Source organism: Oncorhynchus mykiss, chromosome 31 (genome assembly GCF_013265735.2).
Source record: "Oncorhynchus mykiss isolate Arlee chromosome 31, USDA_OmykA_1.1, whole genome shotgun sequence".
Lineage (NCBI taxonomy): Eukaryota > Metazoa > Chordata > Actinopteri > Salmoniformes > Salmonidae > Oncorhynchus > Oncorhynchus mykiss.
The window spans coordinates 22,137,613-22,163,104 of NC_050571.1; the positions used below are offsets into that span (position 1 = coordinate 22,137,613).

General features: G+C 43.8%; 1 protein-coding gene across 5 annotated transcripts in view; it reads right to left on the reverse strand.

The window, feature by feature from the left end:
* Window positions 1-19,138: 19,138 nt before the first annotated feature.
* Window positions 19,139-25,492, reverse strand: part of LOC110504786 (slit homolog 3 protein) — a 445,911-nt gene continuing 439,557 nt past the window's right edge. For all 5 annotated transcript variants that reach the window (XM_036969806.1, XM_036969807.1, XM_036969808.1 and 2 more), the window contains 4 exons: window positions 22,235-22,389; window positions 21,742-22,030; window positions 21,132-21,337; window positions 19,139-20,959 (listed from right to left, as the gene is read on the reverse strand). In XM_036969806.1, the coding sequence (XP_036825701.1) occupies window positions 20,718-20,959; window positions 21,132-21,337; window positions 21,742-22,030; window positions 22,235-22,389 (892 nt within the window). In that variant the 3' untranslated portion in view covers window positions 19,139-20,717. The remainder of the gene's footprint in view (window positions 20,960-21,131; window positions 21,338-21,741; window positions 22,031-22,234; window positions 22,390-25,492) is intronic.

Here is a 25,492-nt window from a genome sequence, read left to right on the forward strand (position 1 = left end):
CTGCCTCTCAATTCCCCAGACAGTCAACCCGACAACACGCCCCTCAGGGAGAATCCCCTCGGGGTCAGTGGAGGCTACTGAAGAACTGAAGAGACGAGACAAAGCATCAGGCTTGGTGTTCTTAGAGCCCGGACGATAAGAAATCACGAACTCGAAACGAGCGAAAAACAGCGCCCAACGCGCCTGACGCGAATTAAGTCGTTTGGCAGAACGGATGTACTCGAGGTTCCTATGGTCAGTCCAAACGACAAAAGGAACGGTCGCCCCCTCCAACCACTGTCGCCATTCGCCTAGGGCTAACCGGATGGCGAGCAGTTCGCGGTTACCCACATCATAGTTACGTTCCGACGGCGACAGGCGATGAGAAAAATACGCGCATGGGTGGACCTTGTCGTCAGAGAGGGAGCGCTGAGAAAGGATGGCTCCCACGCCCACCTCGGACGCGTCAACCTCGACAACGAACTGTCTAGAGACGTCAGGTGTAACAAGGATAGGAGCGGATGTAAAACGATTCTTGAGGAGATCAAAAGCTCCCTGGGCGGAAACGGACCACTTAAAGCACGTCTTGACAGAAGTAAGGGCTGTGAGAGGAGCTGCCACCTGACCGAAATTACGGATGAAACGACGATAGAAGTTCGCGAAGCCGAGAAAGCGCTGCAGCTCGACGCGTGACTTAGGGACGGGCCAATCAATGACAGCTTGGACCTTAGCGGGATCCATCTTAATGCCTTCAGCGGAAATAACAGAACCGAGAAATGTGACGGAGGAGGCATGAAAAGTACACTTCTCAGCCTTCACAAAAAGACAATTCTCTAAAAGGCGCTGGAGGACACGTCGAACGTGCTGAACATGAATCTGGAGTGACGGTGAAAAAATCAGGATATCGTCAAGGTAAACGAAAACAAAGATGTTCAGCATGTCTCTCAGGACATCATTGACTAATGCCTGAAAGACAGCTGGAGCGTTAGCGAGGCCGAAAGGAAGAACCCGGTATTCAAAGTGCCCTAACGGAGTGTTAAACGCCGTCTTCCACTCGTCCCCCTCCCTGATGCGCACGAGATGGTAAGCGTTACGAAGGTCCAACTTAGTGAAAAACCTGGCTCCCTGCAGGATCTCGAAGGCTGAAGACATAAGAGGAAGCGGATAACGATTCTTCACTGTTATGTCATTCAGCCCTCGATAATCTATGCAGGACGCAGAGACCCGTCCTTCTTCTTGACAAAAAAAACCCCCGCTCCGGCGGGAGAGGAGGAGGGGACTATGGTACCGGCGTCAAGAGCTACAGACAAATAATCTTCGAGAGCCTTACGTTCGGGAGCCGACAGAGAGTATAGTCTACCCCGGGGGGGGGGGTGGTTCCCGGAAGGAGATCAATACTACAATCATACGACCGGTGTGGAGGAAGAGAGGTGGCCCTGGACCGACTGAACACCGTGCGCAGATCGTGATATTCCTCCGGCACCCCTGTCAAATCACCAGGCTCCTCCTGTGAAGAAGAGACAGAGGAAACAGGAGGGATAGCAGACATTAAACATTTCACATGACAAGAGACGTTCCAGGAGAGGATAGAATTACTAGACCAATTAATGGAAGGATTATGACAAACTAGCCAGGGATGGCCCAAAACAACAGGTGTAAAAGGTGAACGAAAAATTAAAAAATAAATGGTTTCACTATGATTACCAGAAACAGTGAGGGTTAAAGGTAGCGTCTCACGCTGAATCCTGGGGAGAGGACTACCATCCAGGGCGAACAAGGCCGTGGGCTCCTTTAACTGTCTGAGAGGAATGTCATGTTCCCGAGCCCAGGTCTCGTCCATAAAACAGCCCTCCGCCCCAGAGTCTATTAAGGCACTGCAGGAAGCTGACGAACCGGTCCAGCGTAGATGGACCGACAAGGTAGTGCAGGATCTTGAAGGAGAGACAGGAGTAGTAGCGCTCACCAGTAGCCCTCCGCTTACTGACGAGCTCTGGCCTTTTACTGGACATGAAGTGACAAAATGACCAGCGGAACCGCAATAGAGACAGAGGCGGTTGGTGATTCTCCGTTCCCTCTCCTTAGTCGAGATGCGGATACCTCCCAGCTGCATGGGCTCAGCACCCGAGCCGGCAGAGGAAGATGGTAGTGATGCGGAGAGGGAGGCGACGGAGAGCGCGAGCTCCTTTCCACGAGCTCGGTGACGAAGATCAACCCGTCGCTCAATGCGAATAGCGAGTTCAATCAAGGAATCCACGCTGGAAGGAACCTCCCGGGAGAGAATCTCATCCTTTACCTCTGCGCGGAAACCCTCCAGAAGACGAGCGAGCAAGGCCGGCTCGTTCCAGCCACTGGAGACAGCAAGAGTGCGAAACTCAATAGAGTAGTCTGTTATGGATCGATTGCCTTGACATAGGGAAGACAGGGCCCTGGAAGCCTCCTCCCCAAAAACAGATCGATCAAAAACCCGTATCATCTCCTCCTTAAAGTCCTGATACTGGTTAGTACACTCAGCCCTTGCCTCCCAGATTGCCGTGCCCCACTCACGAGCCCGTCCAATAAGGAGAGATATGACGTAGGCGACACGAGCAGTGCTCCTGGAGTAAGTGTTGGGCTGGAGAGAAAACACAATATCACACTGGGTGAGGAACGAGCGGCATTCAGTGGGCTCCCCAGAGTAACACGGCGGGTTATTGATTCTGGGCTCCGGAGATTCGAAAGCCCTGGAAGTGGCCGGTGGATCGAGGCGGAGATGGTGAACCTGTTCTGTGAGGTTGGAGACTTGGGTGCTTACGGCCACACCGGCCTGAGTACGCCTGATCTCGTCTGATCTCGGAAGCTAAGCAGGGTCGGATTCTTCTGTTATGGTGAGTGAATGAGGACCCAAAAGCGAACTAACTTAAACAGAGCTTCTTTAATAACCAAACATAGGTAGGCTCAGATAGACCGGCAGATTCCGACAGGACAGGACAAGGTTACAGCAAACATGACGATAGTCTGGCTCAGGCATGAAACACAACAAACAAGAATCCGACAAGGACAGGAACAGAAACAGAGAGAGATATAGGGACCTAATCAGAGGGAAAAAGGGAACAGGTGGGAAACGGGGTGAATGGGTAGTTAGAGGAGACAAGGAACAGCTGGGGGAAAGCGGGGGAGAAAAGGTAACCTAACAACGACCAGCAGAGGGAGACAGGGTGAAGGGAAAGGACAGAGACAAGACACAACATGACAGTACATGACATAAGTATCAACTGTAGAAGTAAAAGTATAAATTATTTCAAATTCCTAATATTAAGTAAACCAGACAGCACTATTTTTGTGTTTTATTAATTTACGAATAGCCAGGGGCACACTCCAACACTCCGACATAATTTACAAACAAATAATTTGTGTTTAGTGAGTCTGTCAGATCAGAGGCAGTAAAGATGATCAGGAGTGTTCTCTTGGTAAGTGTGTGAATTGGACCATTTTCCTGTCCTGCTAAGCATTCAAAATGTAACGAGTACTTTTGGGTGTCAGGGAAAATGAATGGAGTAAAAAGTACATTATTTTCTTTAGGAATGTGGTGAGGTAAAAGTAAAAGTTGTACAAAATATCAATATTAAAGTAAAGTACAGATACCACAAAAAACGACTTAAGTAGTACTTTCAAGTATTTTTATTAAGCACTTTACACCACTGCTCCCTCATGTTTGCATAAACCAAACGCCTCTGCTTTGGGGTATTTTTCAGCAGGCCTCTGTGGAATGACTCCAGATAACCTGAGTTTTACAAAAAGAAAAGGTAAAAAGAGAGGGGTAGACTAAACTGATTGCATGTAGCTAGCTGCATGTAGCTAGCTGCAGTGAACGGTGCCAAACAGTAGCTATAGCTGTGTGGTAATGTAGCCAGCTGCAGTGAACGGTGCCAGTAGCCATAACTGTGGGGGCTGAGCTTGTTTTTGTTTTGAACCTGTTAACACTCTGTATATGGGTTAGACATCTAACCACAACCACAACCCGACCATAACCACAATCCAACCACAACCCAACTACAACCACAACCAGAACCTAACCACAACTCAAACACAACCAAACCACAACACAACCACAACCCTACCACAACCCAATCACAACCCAACCCAAACACAGCCCAGTCACAACCTATCCAAAACCCAACCCAACCATAACCCAACAGCAACTACAACCCAACAACATCTCAACCACAACTAGATTAGCTTCAGTGGATCATCCAGCTACGTGTAAAATAAATATCACGATGTGAAGAGAAACTTTTAAAAGATCTGTTAAACAAAACACTGTCCAGAGAACATTCTAACCGAGTCAGCATGTGTAGCTAAACATCAATGAGGGTGTTTTACAGTATGTACTTCCTACACTGAGTGTACAAAACATTAATAACACCTGCTCTTTCCATGACATAGACTGACCAGGTGAATCCAGCTAAAAGCTATGACTCCTTATTGATGCCATTTATTAAATCCACTTCAATCAGAGTAGATGAAGGGGAGGGGACAATTTAAAGATGCATTTTTAAGCCTTGAGACAATTGAGACATGTACTGTGTAGGTGTGCCATTCAGAGGTTGAATGAGCAAGACAAACACATTTAAGTGCCTTTGAATGGGTATGATAGTAAGTGCCAGGCGCACTGGTTTGTGTCAAGAACTGCAACACTGCTGGGTTTTCACTCTCAACAGTTTCCTGTGTGTATTAAGAATGGTCCACCACCCAAAGGACATCCAGCCAACCGGACACAACTGGGAACATTGGAGACAAATTGGGCCAGCAACCCTGTGGAACGCTTTCCACATCTTGAATTGAGACTATTCTGAGGGGGGTTGCACTCAATATTAGGAAGGTGTTCTTAATGTTTGGTATACTTAGTGTATATGTGTCACGAGAATGTTCAATCCCAATGATAATAACTAACAATTATTAGCTCTGACCAATCCCCAAGGTTTGTAAGACCATGGGTATTATAATAATAATTAGTCAAAGACAAAGGTTAGTACAGTTTATTCAGAGAACGTTCTAAAGCCAAGAATACAAAGACATCCATTTTACAGCTGCGCACATACATACACACAACAGTAGGTATCCTACGCACATACTTCCACACAAACAGTAGGTATCCTACGCACATACCGTCCCACTACCCAGTCGACAAAGATTAGGGAGACCTTGGGACCTTGAGACGTACTCCCTGTCCTTTCCCAAATTATTATTATATTATAGACCTATGGTACAGATACAGTGCCTTGCGAAAGTATTTGCCCCCCTTGAACTTTGCGACCTTTTGCCACATTTCAGGCTTCAAACATAAAGATATAAAACTGTATTTTTTTTGTGAAGAATCAACAACAAGTGGGACACAATCATGAAGTGGAACGACATTTATTGGATATTTCAAACTTGTTTAACAACTCAAAAACTGAAAAATTGGGTGTGCAAAATTATTCAGCCCCTTTACTTTCAGTGCAGCAAACTCTCTCCAGAAGTTCAGTGAGGATCTCTGAATGATCCAATGTTGACCTAAATGACTAATGATGATAAATACAATCCACCTGTGTGTAATCAAGTCTCCATATAAATGCACCTGCACTGTGATAGTCTCAGAGGTCCGTTAAAAGCGCAGAGAGCATCATGAAGAACAAGGAACACACCAGGCAGGTCCGAGATACTGTTGTGAAGAAGTTTAAAGCCGGATTTGGATACTAAAAGATTTCCCAAGCTTTAAACATCCCAAGGAGCACTGTGCAAGCGATAATATTGAAATGGAAGGAGTATCAGACCAATGCAAATCTACCAAGACCTGGCCGTCCCTCTAAACTTTCAGCTCATACAAGGAGAAGACTGATCAGAGATGCAGCCCATGATCACTCTGGATGAACTGCAGAGATCTACAGCTGAGGTGGGAGACTCTGTCCATAGGACAACAATCAGTTGTATATTGCACAAATCTGGCCTTTATGGAAGAGTGGCAAGAAGAAAGCCATTTCTTAAAGATATCCATAAAAAGTGTCGTTTAAAGTTTGCCACAAGCCACCTGGGAGACACACCAAACATGTGGAAGAAGGTGCTCTGGTCAGATGAAACCAAAATTGAACTTTTTGGCAACAATGCAAAACGTTATGTTTGGCGTAAAAGCAACACAGCTGAACACACCATCCCCACTGTCAAACATGGTGGTGGCAGCATCATGGTTTGGGCCTGCTTTTCTTCAGCAGGGACAGGGAAGATGGTTAAAATTGATGGGAAGATGGATGGAGCCAAATACAGGACCATTCTGGAAGAAAACCTGATGGAGTCTGCAAAAGACCTGAGACTGGGACGGAGATTTGTCTTCCAACAAGACAATGATCCAAAACATAAAGCAAAATCTACAATGGAATGGTTCAAAAATAAACATATCCAGGTGTTAGAATGGCCAAGTCAAAGTCCAGACCTGAATCCAATCGAGAATCTGTGGAAAGAACTGAAAACTGCTGTTCACAAATGCCTCACTGAGCTCGAGCTGTTTTGCAAGGAGGAATGGGAAAAAATGTCAGTCTCTCGATGTGCAAAACTGATAGAGACATACCCCAAGCGACTTACAGCTGTAATCGCAGCAAAAGGTGGCGCTACAAAGTATTAAATTAAGGGGGCTGAATAATTTTGCACGCCCAATTTTTCAGTTTTTGATTTGTTAAAAAAGTTTGAAATATCCAATAAATGTTGTTCCACTTCATGATTGTGTCCCACTTGTTGTTGATTCTTCACAAAAAAATACAGTTTTATATCTTTATGTTTGAAGCCTGAAATGTGGCAAAAGGTCGCAAAGTTCAAGGGGGCCGAATACTTTCGCAAGGCACTGTATATTGTCATACCCTACTTCTGACTAAAAACTACACTCACGGATATATAATTCTACTGGCTAAAACCACACACATCATTAGAATAATCTCATGATTCTAATCAATTTCATGCGATTACATGGCTTCAGTGTGGAATATTCTAGTCATTCATTTAAACCTATAAATTCCAACAACAATATGTTACATGAAAACATTGTAGAATAATGCGCCAGTCTCCAGTGTGATCAATCCTTCTGCATGACATTAAGCAAAGCCGTAGTCTGGTTGGTAGCCGTAGAGACAGTTGGGCACCATCTGCCCTGACTCCCTCCTTCTCATATCCATGGGAGGGGAGCCAGCTGTGTGGTGGGAACTCTCGCTCGCTCTCTCGCTCTCTCTCTCTCACTCTCTCTCTTTCTCTCTCTCTCTCACTCTCTCTCTCTTTCTCTTTCTCTCTCTCTCTCTTTCTCTCTCTTTCTCTATCGCTCTCTCTCGTTTTTTCTCTCTCTCGCTCTCTCGCGCTCTCTCTCTCACTCTCTCTCGTTCAAACTGATGGCCATTGGTCATGCCTCAAACACCAGCCATTTTCTCTGTGCTAGCCATGGCCCTATACTAAAACGTTGTTCATTTTTGTCATTTAGTAGATGCTCTTATCCAGAGTGACTTACAGGAGCAATTTGGGTTAAGTGCAGTGCTCACGGGCGCTCTTAACTGCTAGGCTACCTGCCACCCTACAATGATGCATGGAGAGATTTCTAGGTGAGTGTATAGGGATGAGTGTATAGCGTCTATTGAGGAGGGATGAGTGTATATGGGCTATTGAGAAGGGATGAGTGTATATGGGCTATTGAGGAGACTTGAGTTTATAGGGGCTATTGAGGATGAGTGTAGGCATCTAATCAAATCAAATTGTATTTGTCACATGCACCGAATACAACAGGTGTAGTAGACCTTACCGTAAAATGTTTACTTAAGAGCCTTTAACCAACAATGCAGAGTTTATAAAATGTATTTAGAAAAAGTTGCTAAATAAATGAAAGGAAAAATAGTAACACAATAAAAGGCAGGGGTACGGGGGTACGGGTTAGTGCAGGGGTACGGGTTAGTCAGGGTAATTGAGGTAATATGTACATGTAGGTAGGGGTAGTGACTATGCATAGGTAGGGGTAGTGTATGCATAGATAGAAACAGAGATTAGCAGCAGCGTATGTAAAGAGTAGGCAGAAATGTGAATGTACAGTGAATTCGGAAATTATTCAGACCCCTTGACTTTTTCCACATTTTGTTACTTTAAGCAAATTATTTTTATTTTTTTAACATTTGTGCAAGTTCATAAAAAATTGAAAACTGAAATATCACATTTACATAAGACTTGGCGCTCCGGTACCGCTTGCCGTGCGGAAGCAGAAAGAACAGTCTATGACTTTAGGGCCTTCCTCCTACACCGCCTGATATAGAGGTCCTGGATGGCAGGAAGCTCGGCCCCAGTGATGTACTGGGCCGTATGAACCAGGAAGAGTAGCTGCTGCTTTCCCAACAGCTAATGGGTATCCTAATAAAATACCAAATACCCTCTGTAGTGCCTTGCGGTCGGATGCCCAGCCATTGGCATACCAAGTGATGATGCAACCAGTTTGTTCTTGATGGTGCAGCTGCATAACTTTTTGATGATCTGAGGTCCCATGTCAAATCTTTTCTGTCTCCTGAGATGGAATAGGCGTTTTCGTGCCCTCTTCACTACTGTCTTGGTGTGTTTGGACCATGATAGATCCTTAGTCACGTGGACACCAACAAACTTATATCTTTATTACAGGGGTGTTGTTGCCTACCTTCAGGAAGTCCAGGATCCAGTTGCAGAGGGAGGTGTTCAGTCCCAGGGTCCTTAGCTTAGTGATGAGCTTGGCGGGAACTATAGTGTTGAACACTGAGCTGTAGTAAATGAACAGCATTCTCACGTAGGTGTTATTTTTGTCCAGGTGGGAAAGGGCAGTGTGGAGTGCAATAGAGATTGCGTCATGTGTAGATCTGTTGGTTCAGGGTGTCTGGGTTGATGATGTTGATGTGATGTTGATGTAAACCATGATCAGCCTTTCAAAGCACTTAATGGCTACAGATGTAAGTGCTACTTGGCGGTAGTCATTTAGGCAGGTTATCTTGGTGTTCTTGGGCACAGGGACTATGGTGGTCTGCTTGAAACGTGTAGGCATTACAGACTGGGACAGGGAGAGGTTGAAAATGACAGTGAAGACACTTGCCAGTTGGTCAGTGCATACTAGGAGTACATGTTCTAGTAGTCCGTCTGGCCCTGCGGCCTTGTGAATGTTAACCTGTTTGAAGGTCTTCCTCACATCGGCTACGGAGAGCGTGATCCCATGGTCGTCCGGAACAGTTAGTGCTCTCATGCATGGTTCAGTGTTGCTTGCGTCAAAGCGAGCAGTGCGGATGTTGCCTGTAATCCATGGCTTCTGGTTGGGATATGTACGTACGGTCACTGTGGGGATGATGTCGTGGATTCACTTATTAATGAAGCCGGTGACTGATGTGGTATACACCTCAATTCCATCGGATGAATCCCGGAACATATTCCAGTCTGTGCTAGCGAAACAGTTCTGTAGTTCATCATTCGCTTCATGGAACTACTTCCGTATTGAGCACGTCACTGGTACTTCCTGTTTTAATTTTTGCTTGTAAGCAGGATTCAAGAGGATCGTTTTATGGTCAGATTTGCCAAATGTAGGGAGAGGGAGAGTTTTGTACTCGTTTCTGTGCAGATTAAATGTGATGTAGAGGTTTTTTTCCCTAGTTGCACGTGACATGCTGGTAGAAATGTCAGTTTTCCTGCATTAAAGTCCCTGGCCACTAGGACTGCTGACTCATTTTCTTGTTTGTTTACAGCCTTATACAGCTCGTTGAGTGCAGTCTTAATGCCAGCATCAGTTTCTGGTGGTAAATAGACAGTTACAAAGAATATAGATGAAAACTCTTTTGGTAAATAGTATGTTTACGGCTTAACATGAGGTACTCTAAGTCAGGCGGGCAAAACCTAGAGACCTCCTTAATTTTAGATATCGCGCACCAACTATTGTTGACAAAGAGACACACACCACCCCATCTGATCTTACCGGACACTGCTATTCTGTCTTACCGATGCACAGAAAGCCAAGCTAACTGTATATTATCCATGTACTTGTTCAGCCACGACTCTGTGAATATTACAGATTTTAATGTCCTGTTGATAGGATAGCCTCGAACGGAGCTCATCCAGTTTATTCTTCAGTGTTTGCACATTTGGCAGTAGAATGGAGGGTAAAGGCAGATTATCCACTCACCGATGCAGTCTCGCTAGGCAACCGGCTCTTCGAACTCTGTAAAAAAGAACTCCTCTTCATACGAATGACAGGGATTTGGGCCTGGTCCTCGAGGATCAAATCAAACCAAATCAAATGTATTTATATAGCCCTTCTTACATCAGCTGATATCTCAAAGTGCTGTACAGAAACCCAGCCTAAAACCCCAAACAGCAAGCAATGCAGGTGTAGAAGCACTGTGGCAAGGAAAAACTCCCTAGAAAGGCCAAAACCTAGGAAGAAACCTAGAGAGGAACCAGGCTATGAGGGTTGGTCAGTCCTCTTCTGGCTGTGCCGAGTGGAGATTATAACAGAACATGGCCAAGATGTTCAAATGTTCATAAATAATAATAATCACAGTAGTTGTCGAGGGTGCAACAGGTCAGCACTTCAGGAGTAAATGTCAGTTGGCTTTTCATTGCCGATCATTGAGAGTATTTCTGCCGCTCCTGCTGTCTCTAGAGAGTTGAAAACAGCAGGTCTGGGACAGGTAGCACGTCCGGTGAACAGGTCAGGGTTCCATAGCCACAGGCAAAACAGTTGAAACTGGAGCAGCATGGACAGGGGGACTGGGGACAGCAAGGAGTCATCACGCCAGGTAGTCCTGAGGCATGGTCCTAGGGCTCAGGTCCTCAGAGAGAGAGAAAGAAAGAGAGAAAGAGAGAATTAGAGAGAGCATACTTAAATTCACACAGGACACCGGATAAGACAGGATAAGTACTCCAGATATAACAAACTGACCCTAGCCCCCCTACACATAAACTACTGCAGCATAAATACTGGAGGCTGAGACAGGAGGGGTCAGGAGACACTGTGGCCCCATCCGAGGACACCCCCGTACAGGGCCAAACAGGAAGGATATAACCCCACCCACTTTGCCAAAGCACAGCCCCCACACCACCAGAGGGATATCTTCAACCACCAACTTACCATCCTGAGACAAGGCCGAGTATAGCCCACAAAGATCTCTGCCACAGCACAACCCAAGGGGTGCGCCAACCCAGACAGGCAGATCACATCACTCAAGTGATGCACCCCTCCTAGGGACGGCATGAAAGAGCACCAGTAAGCCAGTGACTCAGCCCCTGTAATAGTGTTAGAGGCAGAGAATCCCAGTGGAGAGAGGGGAACCGGCCAGGCAGAGACAGCAAGGGCGGTTCGTTGCTCCAGAGCCTTTTCGTTCACCTTCACACTCCTGGGCCAGACTATGACCCACTGAAGAGATGAGTCTTCAGTAAAGACTTAAAGGTTGAGACCGAGTCTGCGTCTCTCACATGGGTAGGCAGACCATTCCATAAAAATGGAGCTCTATAGGAGAAAGCCCTGCCACCAGCTGTTTGCTTAGAAATTCTATGGACAATTAGGAGGCCTGCGTCTTGTGACCGTAGCGTATGTGTAGGTATCTACGGCAGGACCAAATCAGAGAGATAGGTAGGAGCAAGCCCATGTAATGCTTTGTAGATTAGCAGTAAAACCTTAAAATCAGCCCTTGCCTTAACAGGAAGCCAGTGATCAAATTTGTTGGTTCTAGTCAGGATTCTAGCAGCCGTATTTAGCACTAACTGAAGTGTATTTAGTGCTTTATACGGGTAGCTGGAAAGTATAGCATTGCAGTAGTCTAACCTAGAAGTAACAAAAGCATGGATTAATTTTTCTGCATCATTTTTTGGACAGAAAGTTTCAGATTTTTGCAATGATTTTTAAGTAGGTGGGAAAAAGCTGTCCTTGAAACAGTCTTGATATGTTCGTCAAAAAAGAGATTAGGGTCCAGAATAACGCCGAGGTCCTTCACAGTTTTATTTGAGACAACTGTACAACCATCAAGATTAATTGTCAGATTCAACAGAAGATCTCTTTGTTGTTTTATGACCCCTCACGCCCCTGGTAAATCTTAGGCCAAAACACATTCCTGTGTCCCCTGGAGAACCACCCGATGAACATTAAACATGAAATAAAGGGACTTTGGAACAATGGTTTCCGTCAGCCACAATGGTGGTCATGACGATAAATGAAATATGAAAATGTATGTCATTATTGTTTTGTTATTAAAGGTTAATAAATGACGTTATTACGAAAACATTGTAATGTCAACAGTTTACCTAGTATATGTTTGATGTTTATACATTGTACGTTGTATCGAAAATGTCCAAATCAAAGAGAATGTTTTGGTAAAGATGAAATGTGAAGTTAGTTGTCTAAAATTGGATTTGCGTCAAATCTAGACCTTGCCTCTTAACTTGGTACACCCAGAGAATTGCCCTAAAGGCGGTAACGCCCACTTCTGACCCGAGGGTATAAAACCTGTGAGTGAAGAATTTACAAATAAGACTAAGTGACCCAAGCTGCAGCCGAGGTCTAAAAAGTCAACGAACCCAAAACACAACACAAGTTTGAAGACAAATAAATATTTTTCTACCCAAGCTACGGATGAGTAGCTGTGTCTAAGCGGATGAATTCACCCTAACCACCTAGCCTCCACTCCCCATTGAATCGTGGTATCTACACTGTTTCGTTCCTACACTGTGAGCTCTGAGCTTCAGAGCTGTCTGTCCTCAGAAGAGCCCTTCCAGAGCAAGGGCGAGGGAACAGACTCCTAATCCAAAAGGACACTGACATCGTGAGGACAACCAAAGAGTTGCGCCGGAGAAGTGCGTCATTGAGCAGCCTGAACGGTCCACGCGGAGAATCCCCGGAGACCTTCCCCACGTAATTCCATCATTATATTCTGACCCATAAGAGCGGCAGTATGGGGCAAGGCTAGGGTTAGAATAAGCATGGCTGACAAATTCACCCAAATGTATATTTCTCTCATGTACTTTCTCTTTTTCTTTCTCTTTTAAATCCCCATTTTGGGTAACACACGCCATAGTGTGTTGGCCCGTTATACTAAGTTCTAATCAATAGCCTATAATGTGTTTTTGTGTATGTGTATCTTTTATCATCATTTTAGCTTTCTAGTAAATAAATACTCAACTAAGATTGGTGTGGTACGAACTCATTGGTGAGACCCGGGTCCGTGCAGATTCCCGGATTATGCGACATTCAGAACGAGACTGTAGAGGTTGATTGATTAGCGGCTGTTGTAAAATCGATATTCTGATATTCTTTGAGTTCATTTGTGAAATAGAAACTCAATAAAACAAATTTTCCCATGGTGCCCCAGGTTAATGAGTTAGTAATTGCTTGGTCCAGTTAATCACGCAATTAGAAACCTTATAATCATTCGATGAGTAACAGTCATCACCTTAACTAATACAACGTCATGACAGATGTCTGAAACATAGGCTTCTAGCGAGGGCAATTTTGGGGCTTCACCATGTTTCATTGAAATGTACAGCTGTGTGTCAGTGAAAGTTGACATTAGGTTTTCTAATGACATCCCCAAGAGGTAAAATATACAGTGAAAACAATAGTGGTCCTAAAACGGAACCTTGAGGAACACCAAAATGTACAGTTGATTTGTCAGAGGACAAACCATTCACAGAGACAAACTGATATCTTTCCGACAGATAAGATCTAAACCAGGCCAGAACCTGTCCGTGTAGACCAATTTGGGTTTCCAATCTCCAAAAGAATGTGGTGACCGATGGTATCAAAAGCAGAACTAAGGTCTAGGAGCACGAGGACAGATGCAGAGACTCGATTTGACGCCATTAAAAGGTAATTTACCACCTTCACAAGTGCAGTCTCAGTGCTATGATGGCTTCTAAAACCAGAATGAAGCATTTCGTATTCATTGTTTGTCTTCAGGAAGGCAGTGAATTGTTGCGAATGCGAATGGAAATTCGATATAGGCCGATGGATTTTTGGCTGTTTCAAGAGAAGCTTTATTACTGCCACTTTTAGTGAGTTTGGTACACATCCGGTGGATCAAGAGCCGTTTATTATGTTTTTTTTTTTAATTTTTTTTTTTAATTTTACCTTTATTTAACCAGGCAAGTCAGTTAAGAACAAATTCTTATTTTCAATGACGGCCTGGGAACAGTGGGTTAACTGCCTGTTCAGGGGCAGAACGACAGATTTGTACCTTGTCAGCTCGGGGGTTTGAACTCGCAACCTTCCGGTTACTAGTCCAACGCTCTAACCACTAGGCTACCCTGCCGCCCCGGGAGGGCCAAGCACAGGAAGCAGCTCTTTCAGTAGTTTAGTTGGAATAGGGTCCAGTATGCAGCTTTGGAGGAATATGCAGATTTAAAGAGGAGTCCGTAATTTGCTTTCTAATGATCATGATCTTTTCCTCAAAGAAGTTCATGAATTTATTACTGCTGAAGTGAAAGCCATCCTCACTTGGGGAATTCTGCTTTTTAGTTAGCTTTGTGGCAGTATCAAAAATACATTTCGGATTGTTCTTATTTTCCTCAATTAAGTTAGAAAAATAGGATGTTGAGCAACAATGAGGGCTCTTCGATACTGCACAGTACTGTCTTTCCAAGCTAGTCGGAAGACTTCCAGTTTGGTGTGGCGCCATTTCCGTTCCAATTTTCTGGAAGCTTGCTTCAGAGCTCGGATATTTTATTTTCTTCAAAAATGAGAATATTATCTGCTGTGACTACAAGGTCCGATAGGAATTCAGGGAACTCCGTGAGGAACACTGTATATGGCCCAGGAGGCCTGTGAACAGTAGCTATAACAAGTGATTGAGTAGGCTGCATAGATTTCATGACTAGAAGCTCAAAAGACAAAAACATTTTGTATATTGAAATTTGCTATCGTAAATGTTAGCAACAGCTCCGCCTTTGCAGGATGCATGGGGGATATGGTCACTAGTGTAACCAGGATGTGAGGCCTGGCTTAAGCCATGTTTCAGTCAGGCCAATCACATCAAGATTATGATCAGTGATTAGATCATTGACTATAACTGCCTTTGAAGTGAGGGATCTAACATTAAGTAGCCCTATTTTGAGATGTGAGGTATCACGATCTCTTTCAATAATGGCAGAAATGGAGGAGGTCTTTATTCTGGTGAGATTGCTAAGGCGAACACCGCCATGTTTAGTTTTGCCCAACCTAGGTTGAGGCACAGACACGGTCTCAATGGGGATAGCTGAGCTGACTACACTGTCTGTGCTAGTGGCAGACTCCACTAAGCTGGCAGGCTGGCTAACAGATGAGAACACCCCTCCAGCTAGGATGGAGTCCGTCACTCCTCAGCAGGCCAGGCTTGGTCCTGTTTGTAGGTGAGTCCCAGAAAGAGGGCCAATTATCTACAAATTCTATCTTTTGGGAGGGGCAGAAAACAGTTTTCAACCAGCGATTGAGTTGTGAGACTCTGCTGTAGAGCTCATCACTCCCCCTAACTGGGAGGGGGCCAGAGACAATTACTCGATGCCGACACAGGAGCAGTATATCCTTCGCGTCCGACTCATTAAAGAAAAAATCCTCTTCCAGTTTGAGGTGAGTAATCGTTGTTCGTTGTTCTGATGCCCAGAAGCTACTTTTTGTCAGAAAAAACGATGACGGAAACATTATGTACAAAAAAACACACAATAGCACAATTGGTAAGGAGCCCGTAAAACAACGGTCACCCCCTCCGGTGCCATTCTATCATCCATTATTTCCATGGCTGAATTCTCACATCACACATGGGTTGGATGACAAACAGATTAAAGCCAGCTCATCCCTCTCTTTATTGCCATGGGAGACCTGCCTCCCTGAATAATGCTGAGGAATTCTAAGTAGTATTTCCTCCATTGAGCCAACAGGTCCAGGCACAGTGCTGCTACAGTGCAGCCACCTTTCTCCCCCAGGGAGAGGGAGGGCTGCAGAGGGAATGCCACCCCTGTTCGTTCCACTGTTCCACCCTTCTACCCTTCCTCCTTTCTTTATGAGGCATGTCACGGAGCATAATGAGGCAGAACTATTTCAAAGGATTTGAAAAAATAGCAGAAAGGACAAACAAAATCCCTCTTCAGAGTGGAGGAGCTCAAGTTTCAAGTTTTATTTGACACATGCACAAGTAGCCGACAGTGAAATGTCTAACTTGCAAGCCCTACCCAACATTGCAGTATTCAATATAAAAAAGTACAACCAATAAAAGAATAAAGTAGGTGCCAGTACCAAATGTATTGAGGTTAGATATGTACATGTAGGCATGGATCAGGAGAAAGTGACTGGTAGCAGGATAAATATTTATAACAGTGGTAAACATTATGGCAGCAGCATAAGTAGTGGGTGTGTGCTTGTGTGTGTGTGGTGGTGAGTGGTCATGTGAGTGTGTGCAAGAGTGTCAGTGTAGGCGTGATAGGTGGATGTACATGTAAACAGGGCAGGAAAATGACTGGTAACAGGAATATATAAATAATATGGTAATATTCTAAAGGTAATACAGTGATTTCGGAAAGCATTCAGACCCCTTGACTTTTTCCACATTTTGTTACGATATTCTGAAATTTATTAAATATGTTTTTTTCCACATCAATCTACACTTATCCATCCAACCTGACAGAGCTTGAGAGGATCTGCAGAGCAGAATGGGAGAATCTCCCCCAAATTAAGGTGTGCCAAGCTTGTAGTGTCATACCTAAGAAGACTCTAGGTATGCACTCCAAAGGTGCTTCAACAAAGTACTGAGGAAAGGGTCTTAATATGTATGCAAATGTGATCTGTTTTTGCTTTCTCATTATGCAGTATTGTGTGTAGATTGATGAAGAAAAAATACTATTTAATCAATTTTAGTATAAGGCTATGACGCAACAACATTTGGAAATGGTCAAGGGGTCTGAATACTTTACGAATGCACTGTATGTACATGTAAACAGGAGCAATAGTGACCAGTAGCAGGATAAATAGATACTAATGGTAATATATACATGTAAACAGGGGTCATAGTGACCAGTAACAGGATAAATAGATATTAATGGTAATATATACATGTAAACAGGAGTAATAGTGACCAGTAACATAATAAATAGATACTAATGGTAATATATACCTGTAAACAGGAGTAGTAGTGACCAGTAACAGAATAAATAGATACTAATGGTAATAAATACATGTAAACAGGAGTAATAGTGACCAGTAACAGGATAAATAGATACTAATGGTAATATATACATGTAAACAGGAGTAATAGTGACCAGTAACAGAATAAATAGATACTAATGGTAATAAATACATGTAAACAGGAGTAATAGTGACCAGTAACAGGATAAATAGATACTAATGGTAATAAATACATGTAAACAGGAGTAATAGTGACCAGTATCAGGATAAATAGATACTAATGGTAATATATACATGTAAACAGGAGTAATAGTGACCAGTAACAGGATAAATAGATACTAATGGTAATATATACATGTAAACAGGAGTAATAGTGACCAGTATCAGGATACATAGATACTAATGGTAATATATACATGTAAACAGGAGTAATAGTGACCAGTAACAGGATAAATATATACTAATGGTAATATATACATGTAAACAGGAGTAATAGTGACCAGTAACAGAATAAATAGATACTAATGGTAATAAATACATGTAAACAGGAGTAATAGTGACCAGTAACAGGATAGATCGATAATTATAGTAATGAAATTCAATAATCAATGAGCAGCACCATAGCGGTGGTTATAAATCTAATCAATACTAATTTTCGCAGCAGTGTAGGTGTGAGGGGGAGCAGTAGTTGTTATCCATTTAACAGTCTTATGGCCGGGGGATAGAAGCTGTTTAGGAGTCTGCTGATCTGAGCCTCTGTATTTTCATCCACTTTGTTGCTTTCCCTGCCTTGGCTTTTAGATTTGATCTTCTTACTAGGTTTTCTCTTTCATCACGGTGACTGACCACTATCTCTAACTGTTTACAGTATCAAAGCCAACATGCTAGAAGTTTAGAGATAAAGCCGGCTAGAATAAACAGTGTAACGAACACAAGCATTTTTGATTATCTCTGACCTTGATCACACACAGTTTATTTATAATTATTCCACTCCCATCACAGATTTACTGATGACGTAACACAATAAGAAGTATCTAATTGCTCTTCCTGTGATTCAAAAATAGAAAGCAGCCTGGCAACCAAAACTCAATGTTTATTCCAACACAAATTATAATCTGTGGTTAGCCTCAGTGTAGGCTTTTTGGTAGAATAACAGCTGTGGTGGATGGCACCATCTATTGGTCAATAATGATACCACATCACACTGTAAAAACAGTCACTTTGTTATTTACCTAGGCAAGTCAGTTAAGAACAAATTCTTATTTACAATGACTGCCTACCCCGGCTAAACCAGGACAACACTGGGCCAATCTTGTGCCTCCCTATGGTGACTACCAATCACAGCCGGATGTGATGCAGCCTGGATTCAAACCAGGGACTGTAGTGACGCCTCTTGTACTGAAATGCAGTGCCTTAGACCGCTGCGCAACTCGGGAGCCTTCAGCACAAGCAGCAACTACACTTGTGTTCCCCAAACCTCTCCTCAAGTAGGCTACCCCCAAGCCAGTTATTTTATGTATTCCAGAACCAGCAGTGCTACTTCTGGGATACATCAAAGACATGGACTGGCTGGTGTACTCCAGGGGATGTTTGGGAAGACTCAACACAAACAGATTGAAATGGTGGGAAATAAACAGAAAACAACATATGCCCTTCCTGTGATTTCATTATCTATTAGGTACTAGAGTTCAAACTGTGTGAATAGCCAAAGCTCCCAAATAAGTAATTAAAGGACTCACTGGAGGATTATTGTAGTTGTCACTGATGCATGGGAAAGCTTTCCACCCCGAGGCCCACCATTGATTTCAAATACAGATCATTTCCTCTTGAAGTGGATTCTTTTTGTAAATATTTGCAGTTTGATTAAATAGAAATGTAGACACAGGGAAGTTGAAGCCTTTTCTAAAAAAAGGAAATCTTTCCAAGGGACTTGCACAATATTGTACAAACATTAGTCTACTTCGAGCATTTCTACAATGTCCACAGCATGCAGTGTAACCAGTCAGTCCTACAGTACATTAACTCAAGACACAGAGACTTGTTTCACGGTAGATTTAATTTCAACATTCAACATAATTATTCATCATTCACAAGTTCATGTTTTACCAGAAATAAATTCTATATCTGGAGAACGCAACTTATATTATGGCCAACATAATACTCATTATTATTATAGAATACAAGGCATCTCACAACAGATCATTTACATTGTAGAGCCTACACGTTCCATACATACGGAAGCATTCAATGTCATGTTTTTGAGGCATGGTGGTATTGGAGTTGCTAGGGTGAGGAACTGGGGGTAAGGGGAGTACTGAACTTGATCACTGACAAACTCTCAATTGAGGTATATTTGGTAACACTTTATTTGAAATGTACGGTACATTAAAGCAGTGTCCTGATGTTGTACTATAATCAAATCAAAATGAACAAAGTGTTACTGGATATATTCTGACTGACAGGGGGACGACTGTGATGAGACCTCACATCCTGTGATGACCTCAATCCGGTACTAATGGGCTTAATTAATAATGTTAGTAGTAACAGACGGTTATGATTCAAGTCTACAAAGATTTCCCAGTCCAGGTGTTATAAAGTCCTTTTCCAACTGAGCAGTGACCACATAGACACATCAGCAACACCTTACCTTGCTGATGATACCTGGACACCAGGACACACTTCATGAGTTTGTCATAGAAATAGAATACCTTCTATTATTAAAATATACAGGATTCTAGGATCCTATTTCTATGGTGGAACCATCGTATATTGGCAGGGTCTTCCGTCGCCGTATCATAAACAAAGTTCACATTCTGCCTCAGACTCTTTGTGTCTGTCATGCAACCATGTAAGAAACACAGAGAAACACACAGTACAGAATTTCAGAAGAACTTCACTGGCTGACGGGAAACTGTAGAAGCCATCTTGGCCCGTTGGTACTCTAGAATCTCTGATGTGGCACACCAAACAATTACAAATCAGTAACAATGTAAAAGGTTTTCCTATGGCACAAAGTATAAATCACTGTTTGTAAGCTCTGTGGATAAGAGTTCATGTCCTTTAGCGTGAGCTCAGCTAGCTTGGTCTGTTATAAAGCTGGAAAGCAAAGTGGGACAGTTCCTTGTTTGCCTTCTCCAGAGCTGAAGGTCAGGAAAAATACTACCTTCCTCTTTTTTATGGCTGGGGAGATGCAGCACCATCTTCTCCTTCTCTTCGCAGCCTTTTTCTACAATTGCTTCCTCAGCTTCTCGCTCCACATTTAACGTGTCCAAAGACTCCCCTATCGTATCAACACGTACAATCACATGCAATAATACACTGGGCAAATAAAAACCATGGGCTAGGGTTATACATTTATATAGATTTATACATATAAATTCATGTACTTTCAGGAATGTTAATTATTTGTTTTAATTTTTTTTTTAGGTACAAAATAACTTCATATGACACAATAATATAAAACATTTTAATTTTAAATGATCACGTCTCTTCTTTAAAAAAAAATCCATTAATAAAAATAAGTTCTATGTTTTATTTTACAATATATTTTATTTTTGGTCTCTGGCAGCAGGTCCTTTATTTAGTTTGTGGCTGTTTCCATGGTGATAGCTGGATATTACAATGGGCACTTGGCACAGCCACACTCCAGGGTGATTTCAATCTCCTCAGAGAACGAGCTCCCGTCGGTGCACTTGAAGAACACTTTCCGCCTCCGGCTCTTAGATGGGGCGCAGCAGAGGCCCCCGTCACAGGCGCGGGGACACTCCACCCGGGGGATCTTACTGGTGGAGGTGCACGTGTTCATGGGCTGCTGGCGCTTCAGCAGCTCATGCACCGCCTCTCCCTGGCACGTCACATCTAAAAGAGGTCAATGGGAGAGCTTCACAGTAACTTATTTCACTCTGACATGGACGATTTCAGATTGTATAGCCTATTATTATTATTATAGACCTCTGATAGTCAGGTTTCTGTATGCAGTAGAATGTCCTTACAGAAACCGCCTAGGTGTGTGTGTGTCTAATCCTCTCACCGGTGGCACAGGCAGGGCCAGTGTAGCCTGGCGGGCAGTGGCAGAAGGGCTCCCCACTCCCTGTGACCCTACACTCTCCGTGTCTACACGGGTGTCCCCTACAGGCTTGGGGCTCCTCTCTCCTGTCACAGTACTGCCCTGTGTAGCCCTCAGCACACTGACAACTGTAAGATGATGCCTTAGGCACACACAGCCCATGGATACACCTGAAACAAAGAGGTTTACACTTCATGTGAGGAATGGTAATTGATGTGTGTTTAATAATTCATACACATTGAGTACATATTATTAATATTTTATAACATTATTAAACATGAGCAAGTATAAAAGCATGAGTCCATTTGCATGCTTGTGAATGTACTAATGTGTTGAGGATGAGGTTCATTATGGATTTTTAGTTATGATTAAAGGCCTATGTTGAGGTGTCTTGGATATGTAGCTGTTAGACAGGCCATACCTGCTGCTCTGACTGGGGCAGTCTGATATGTAGCTGTTAGACAGGCCATACCTGCTGCTCTGACTGGGGCAGTCTGATATGTAGCTGTTAGACAGGCCATACCTGCTGCTCTGACTGGGGCAGTCTGATATGTAGCTGTTAGACAGGCCATACCTGCTGCTCTGACAGGGGCTGGGGGCAGTCTTCTGATCACAGAGGGATCCGCTGCGGCTGGGTGGGCACTCGCAGGACACACCCGTCTCCCCCCTCTGTCTGCAGGCGCCTTGGGCACACACACTGCAGGAGTGGCAGCCTGGCAGGATGCCTTCCACCCTGCGTGGCGCTGCCCCCAGATCCTGGAGCTCTCCGTTGATCCTGACATTGTGGATGCAGCCGTTGAAGGCCTGGGGGCTCCGGTCGGGACCTGAACGCAGGCCTGATGCCACCACCGCTAAGGGTATACCTGGAGGGGAGGAGGGGAGGGATGGAAGAAAGAGGGGGTATTATCATTCTGACATTCTGGTTTGTTGACCTGACATTTCATCGGTACATCAGTTTCAATGTGTAAAGAAAATATCTGTAGGTATGCACAGTGCAAATTGTTCTGTGTGTTTCTAAGGAGTAATGGGTCCTTTCAGGTATGTGTGCTATATGTGTCTCTGTTTACCTCCTATGTAGAGCTGTGTGCTGTGGTCCAAAGAGGGCTGGCGGGGCAGCTTGCCCAGACTCTTGGGGGATCCCTTGTCCACCACCAGGCTCAGAGAGTGGTTCTGAATCAGGAGCTCCACCGTGTGAAATAGACCATCATTCACAGACTCAACACTGTTGAGAAAGAGAGACACAGAGAGAGAGAGAGAGACAGAGAGAGAGACACACAGAGAGTGACAGAGATAGAGAGAGACAGACAGAGACAGAGAGAGAGACAGAGAGACACAGAGAGACACACAGATAGAGACAGAGAGAGAAAGAGAGAGAGAGAGAGACAGAGAAAGAGAGATAGATAGAGACAGAGACAGACACAGAGAGACACAAAGAAAGAGAGAGACAGAGACAGAGACAGACAGACACAGAGAGACACAAAGAAAGAGAGAGACAGAGACAGAGACAGAGACACAGAAAGAGACAGAAAGAAAGAGAGAGACAGAGATACACAGAGAGACAGAGACAGACAGAGAGAGATACACAGAGAGACAGAGATAGATAGAGACAGAGATAGATAGAGACAGAGATAGATAGAGACAGAGATAGATAGAGACAGAGATAGATAGAGACAGAGATAGATAGAGACAGAGATAGATAGAGACAGAGATAGATAGAGACAGACAGACAGACAGACAGACAGACAGACAGACAGACAGACAGACAGACACAGACAGACAGACAGACAATGAGAGAGAGAGACAGAGAGAGAGAGAGACAGAGAGAGACAGAGACAGAGACAGAGAGAGAGAGAGAGAGAGACATTAGATACATTGTAGTAATATAGGAGTTCTTATAAACTCAGCAAAAAAATAAACCCTTTTTCAGGACCCTGTTCAAAGATAATTCGTAAAAGTCCAAATAACTTCTCAGATCTTCATTGTAAAGGGTTTAAACACAGTTTCCTATGCTTGTTCAATGAACCATAAACAACTAATGAACATGCACCTGTGGAATGGTCGTTAAGACACTAACAGCTTACAGACGGTAGGCAATTAAGGTCACAGTGATAAACTTAGGACACTAAAGAGGCCTTTCTACCGACTCTGAAAAACACCAAAAGAAAGATGCCCAGGGTCCCTGCTCATCTGCGTGAACGTGCCATAGGCATGCTGCAAGGAGGCATGAGAACAGCAGATGTGGCCAGGGCAATAAATTGCAATGTCCGTACTGTGAGATGCCTAAGACAGCACTACAGGGAGACAGGACAGACAGCTGATTGTCCTCGCAGTGGCAGACCACATGTAACAACACCTGTACATCCGAACATCACACCTGCGGGACACGTACAGGATGGCAACAACAACTGCCTGAGTTATCCCAGGAACACACAATCCCTGGACTGAGGCTGGACTGAGGCCTTGTAGGCCTGTTGTAAGGCAGGTCCTCACCAGACATCACCGGCAACAACGTTGCCTATGGGCACAAACCCACCTTCGCTGGACCAGACAGGACTGGAAAAAAGTGCTCTTCACTGACGAGTTGCGGTTTTGTCTCACCAGGGATGATGGTCAAATTCGCGTTTACAGTGCCTTGCGAAAGTATTCGGCCCCCTTGAACTTTGCGACCTTTTGCCACATTTCAGGCTTCAAACATAAAGATATAAAACTGTATTTTTTTGTGAAGAATCAACAACAAGTGGGACACAATCATGAAGTGGAACGACATTTATTGGATATTTCAAACTTTTTTAACAAATCAAAAACTGAAAAATTGGGCGTGCAAAATTATTCAGCCCCCTTAAGTTAATACTTTGTAGCGCCACCTTTTGCTGCGATTACAGCTGTAAGTCGCTTGGGGTATGTCTCTATCAGTTTTGCACATCGAGAGACTGACATTTTTTCCATTCCTCCTTGCAAAACAGCTCAAGCTCAGTGAGGTTGGATGGAGAGCATTTGTGAACAGCAGTTTTCAGTTCTTTCCACAGATTCTCGATTGGATTCAGGTCTGGACTTTGACTTGGCCATTCTAACACCTGGATATGTTTATTTTTGAACCATTCCATTGTAGATTTTGCTTTATGTTTTGGATCATTGTCTTGTTGGAAGACAAATCTCCGTCCCAGTCTCAGGTCTTTTGCAGACTCCATCAGGTTTTCTTCCAGAATGGTCCTGTATTTGGCTCCATCCATCTTCCCATCAATTTTAACCATCTTCCCTGTCCCTGCTGAAGAAAAGCAGGCCCAAACCATGATGCTGCCACCACCATGTTTGACAGTGGGGATGGTGTGTTCAGCTGTGTTGCTTTTACGCCAAACATAACGTTTTGCATTGTTGCCAAAAAGTTCAATTTTGGTTTCATCTGACCAGAGCACCTTCTTCCACATGTTTGGTGTGTCTCCCAGGTGGCTTGTGGCAAACTTTAAACAACACTTTTTATGGATATCTTTAAGAAATGGCTTTCTTCTTGCCACTCTTCCATAAAGGCCAGATTTGTGCAATATACGACTGATTGTTGTCCTATGGACAGAGTCTCCCACCTCAGCTGTAGATCTCTGCAGTTCATCCAGAGTGATCATGGGCCTCTTGGCTGCATCTCTGATCAGTCTTCTCCTTGTATGAGCTGAAAGTTTAGAGGGACGGCCAGGTCTTGGTAGATTTGCAGTGGTTTGATACTCCTTCCATTTCAATATTATCGCTTGCACAGTGCTCCTTGGGATGTTTAAAGCTTGGGAAATCTTTTTGTATCCAAATCCGGCTTTAAACTTCTTCACAACAGTATCTCGGACCTGCCTGGTGTGTTCCTTGTTCTTCATGATGCTCTCTGCGCATTTAACGGACCTCTGAGACTATCACAGTGCAGGTGCATTTATACGGAGACTTGATTACACACAGGTGGATTGTATTTATCATCATTAGTCATTTAGGTCAACATTGGATCATTCAGAGATCCTCACTGAACTTCTGGAGAGAGTTTGCTGCCCTGAAAGTAAAGGGGCTGAATAATTTTGCACGCCCAATTTTTCAGTTTTTGATTTGTTAAAAAAGTTTGAAATATCCAATAAATGTCGTTCCACTTCATGATTGTGTCCCACTTGTTGTTGATTCTTCACAAAAAAATACAGTTTTATATCTTTATGTTTGAAGCCTGAAATGTGGCAAAAGGTCGCAAAGTTCAAGGGGGCTGAATACTTTCGCAAGGCACTGTATCTTCAAAGGAATGAGCGTTACACCGAGGCCTGTACTCTCTGGAGCGGGTTCGATTTGGAGGTGGAGGGTCAGTCATG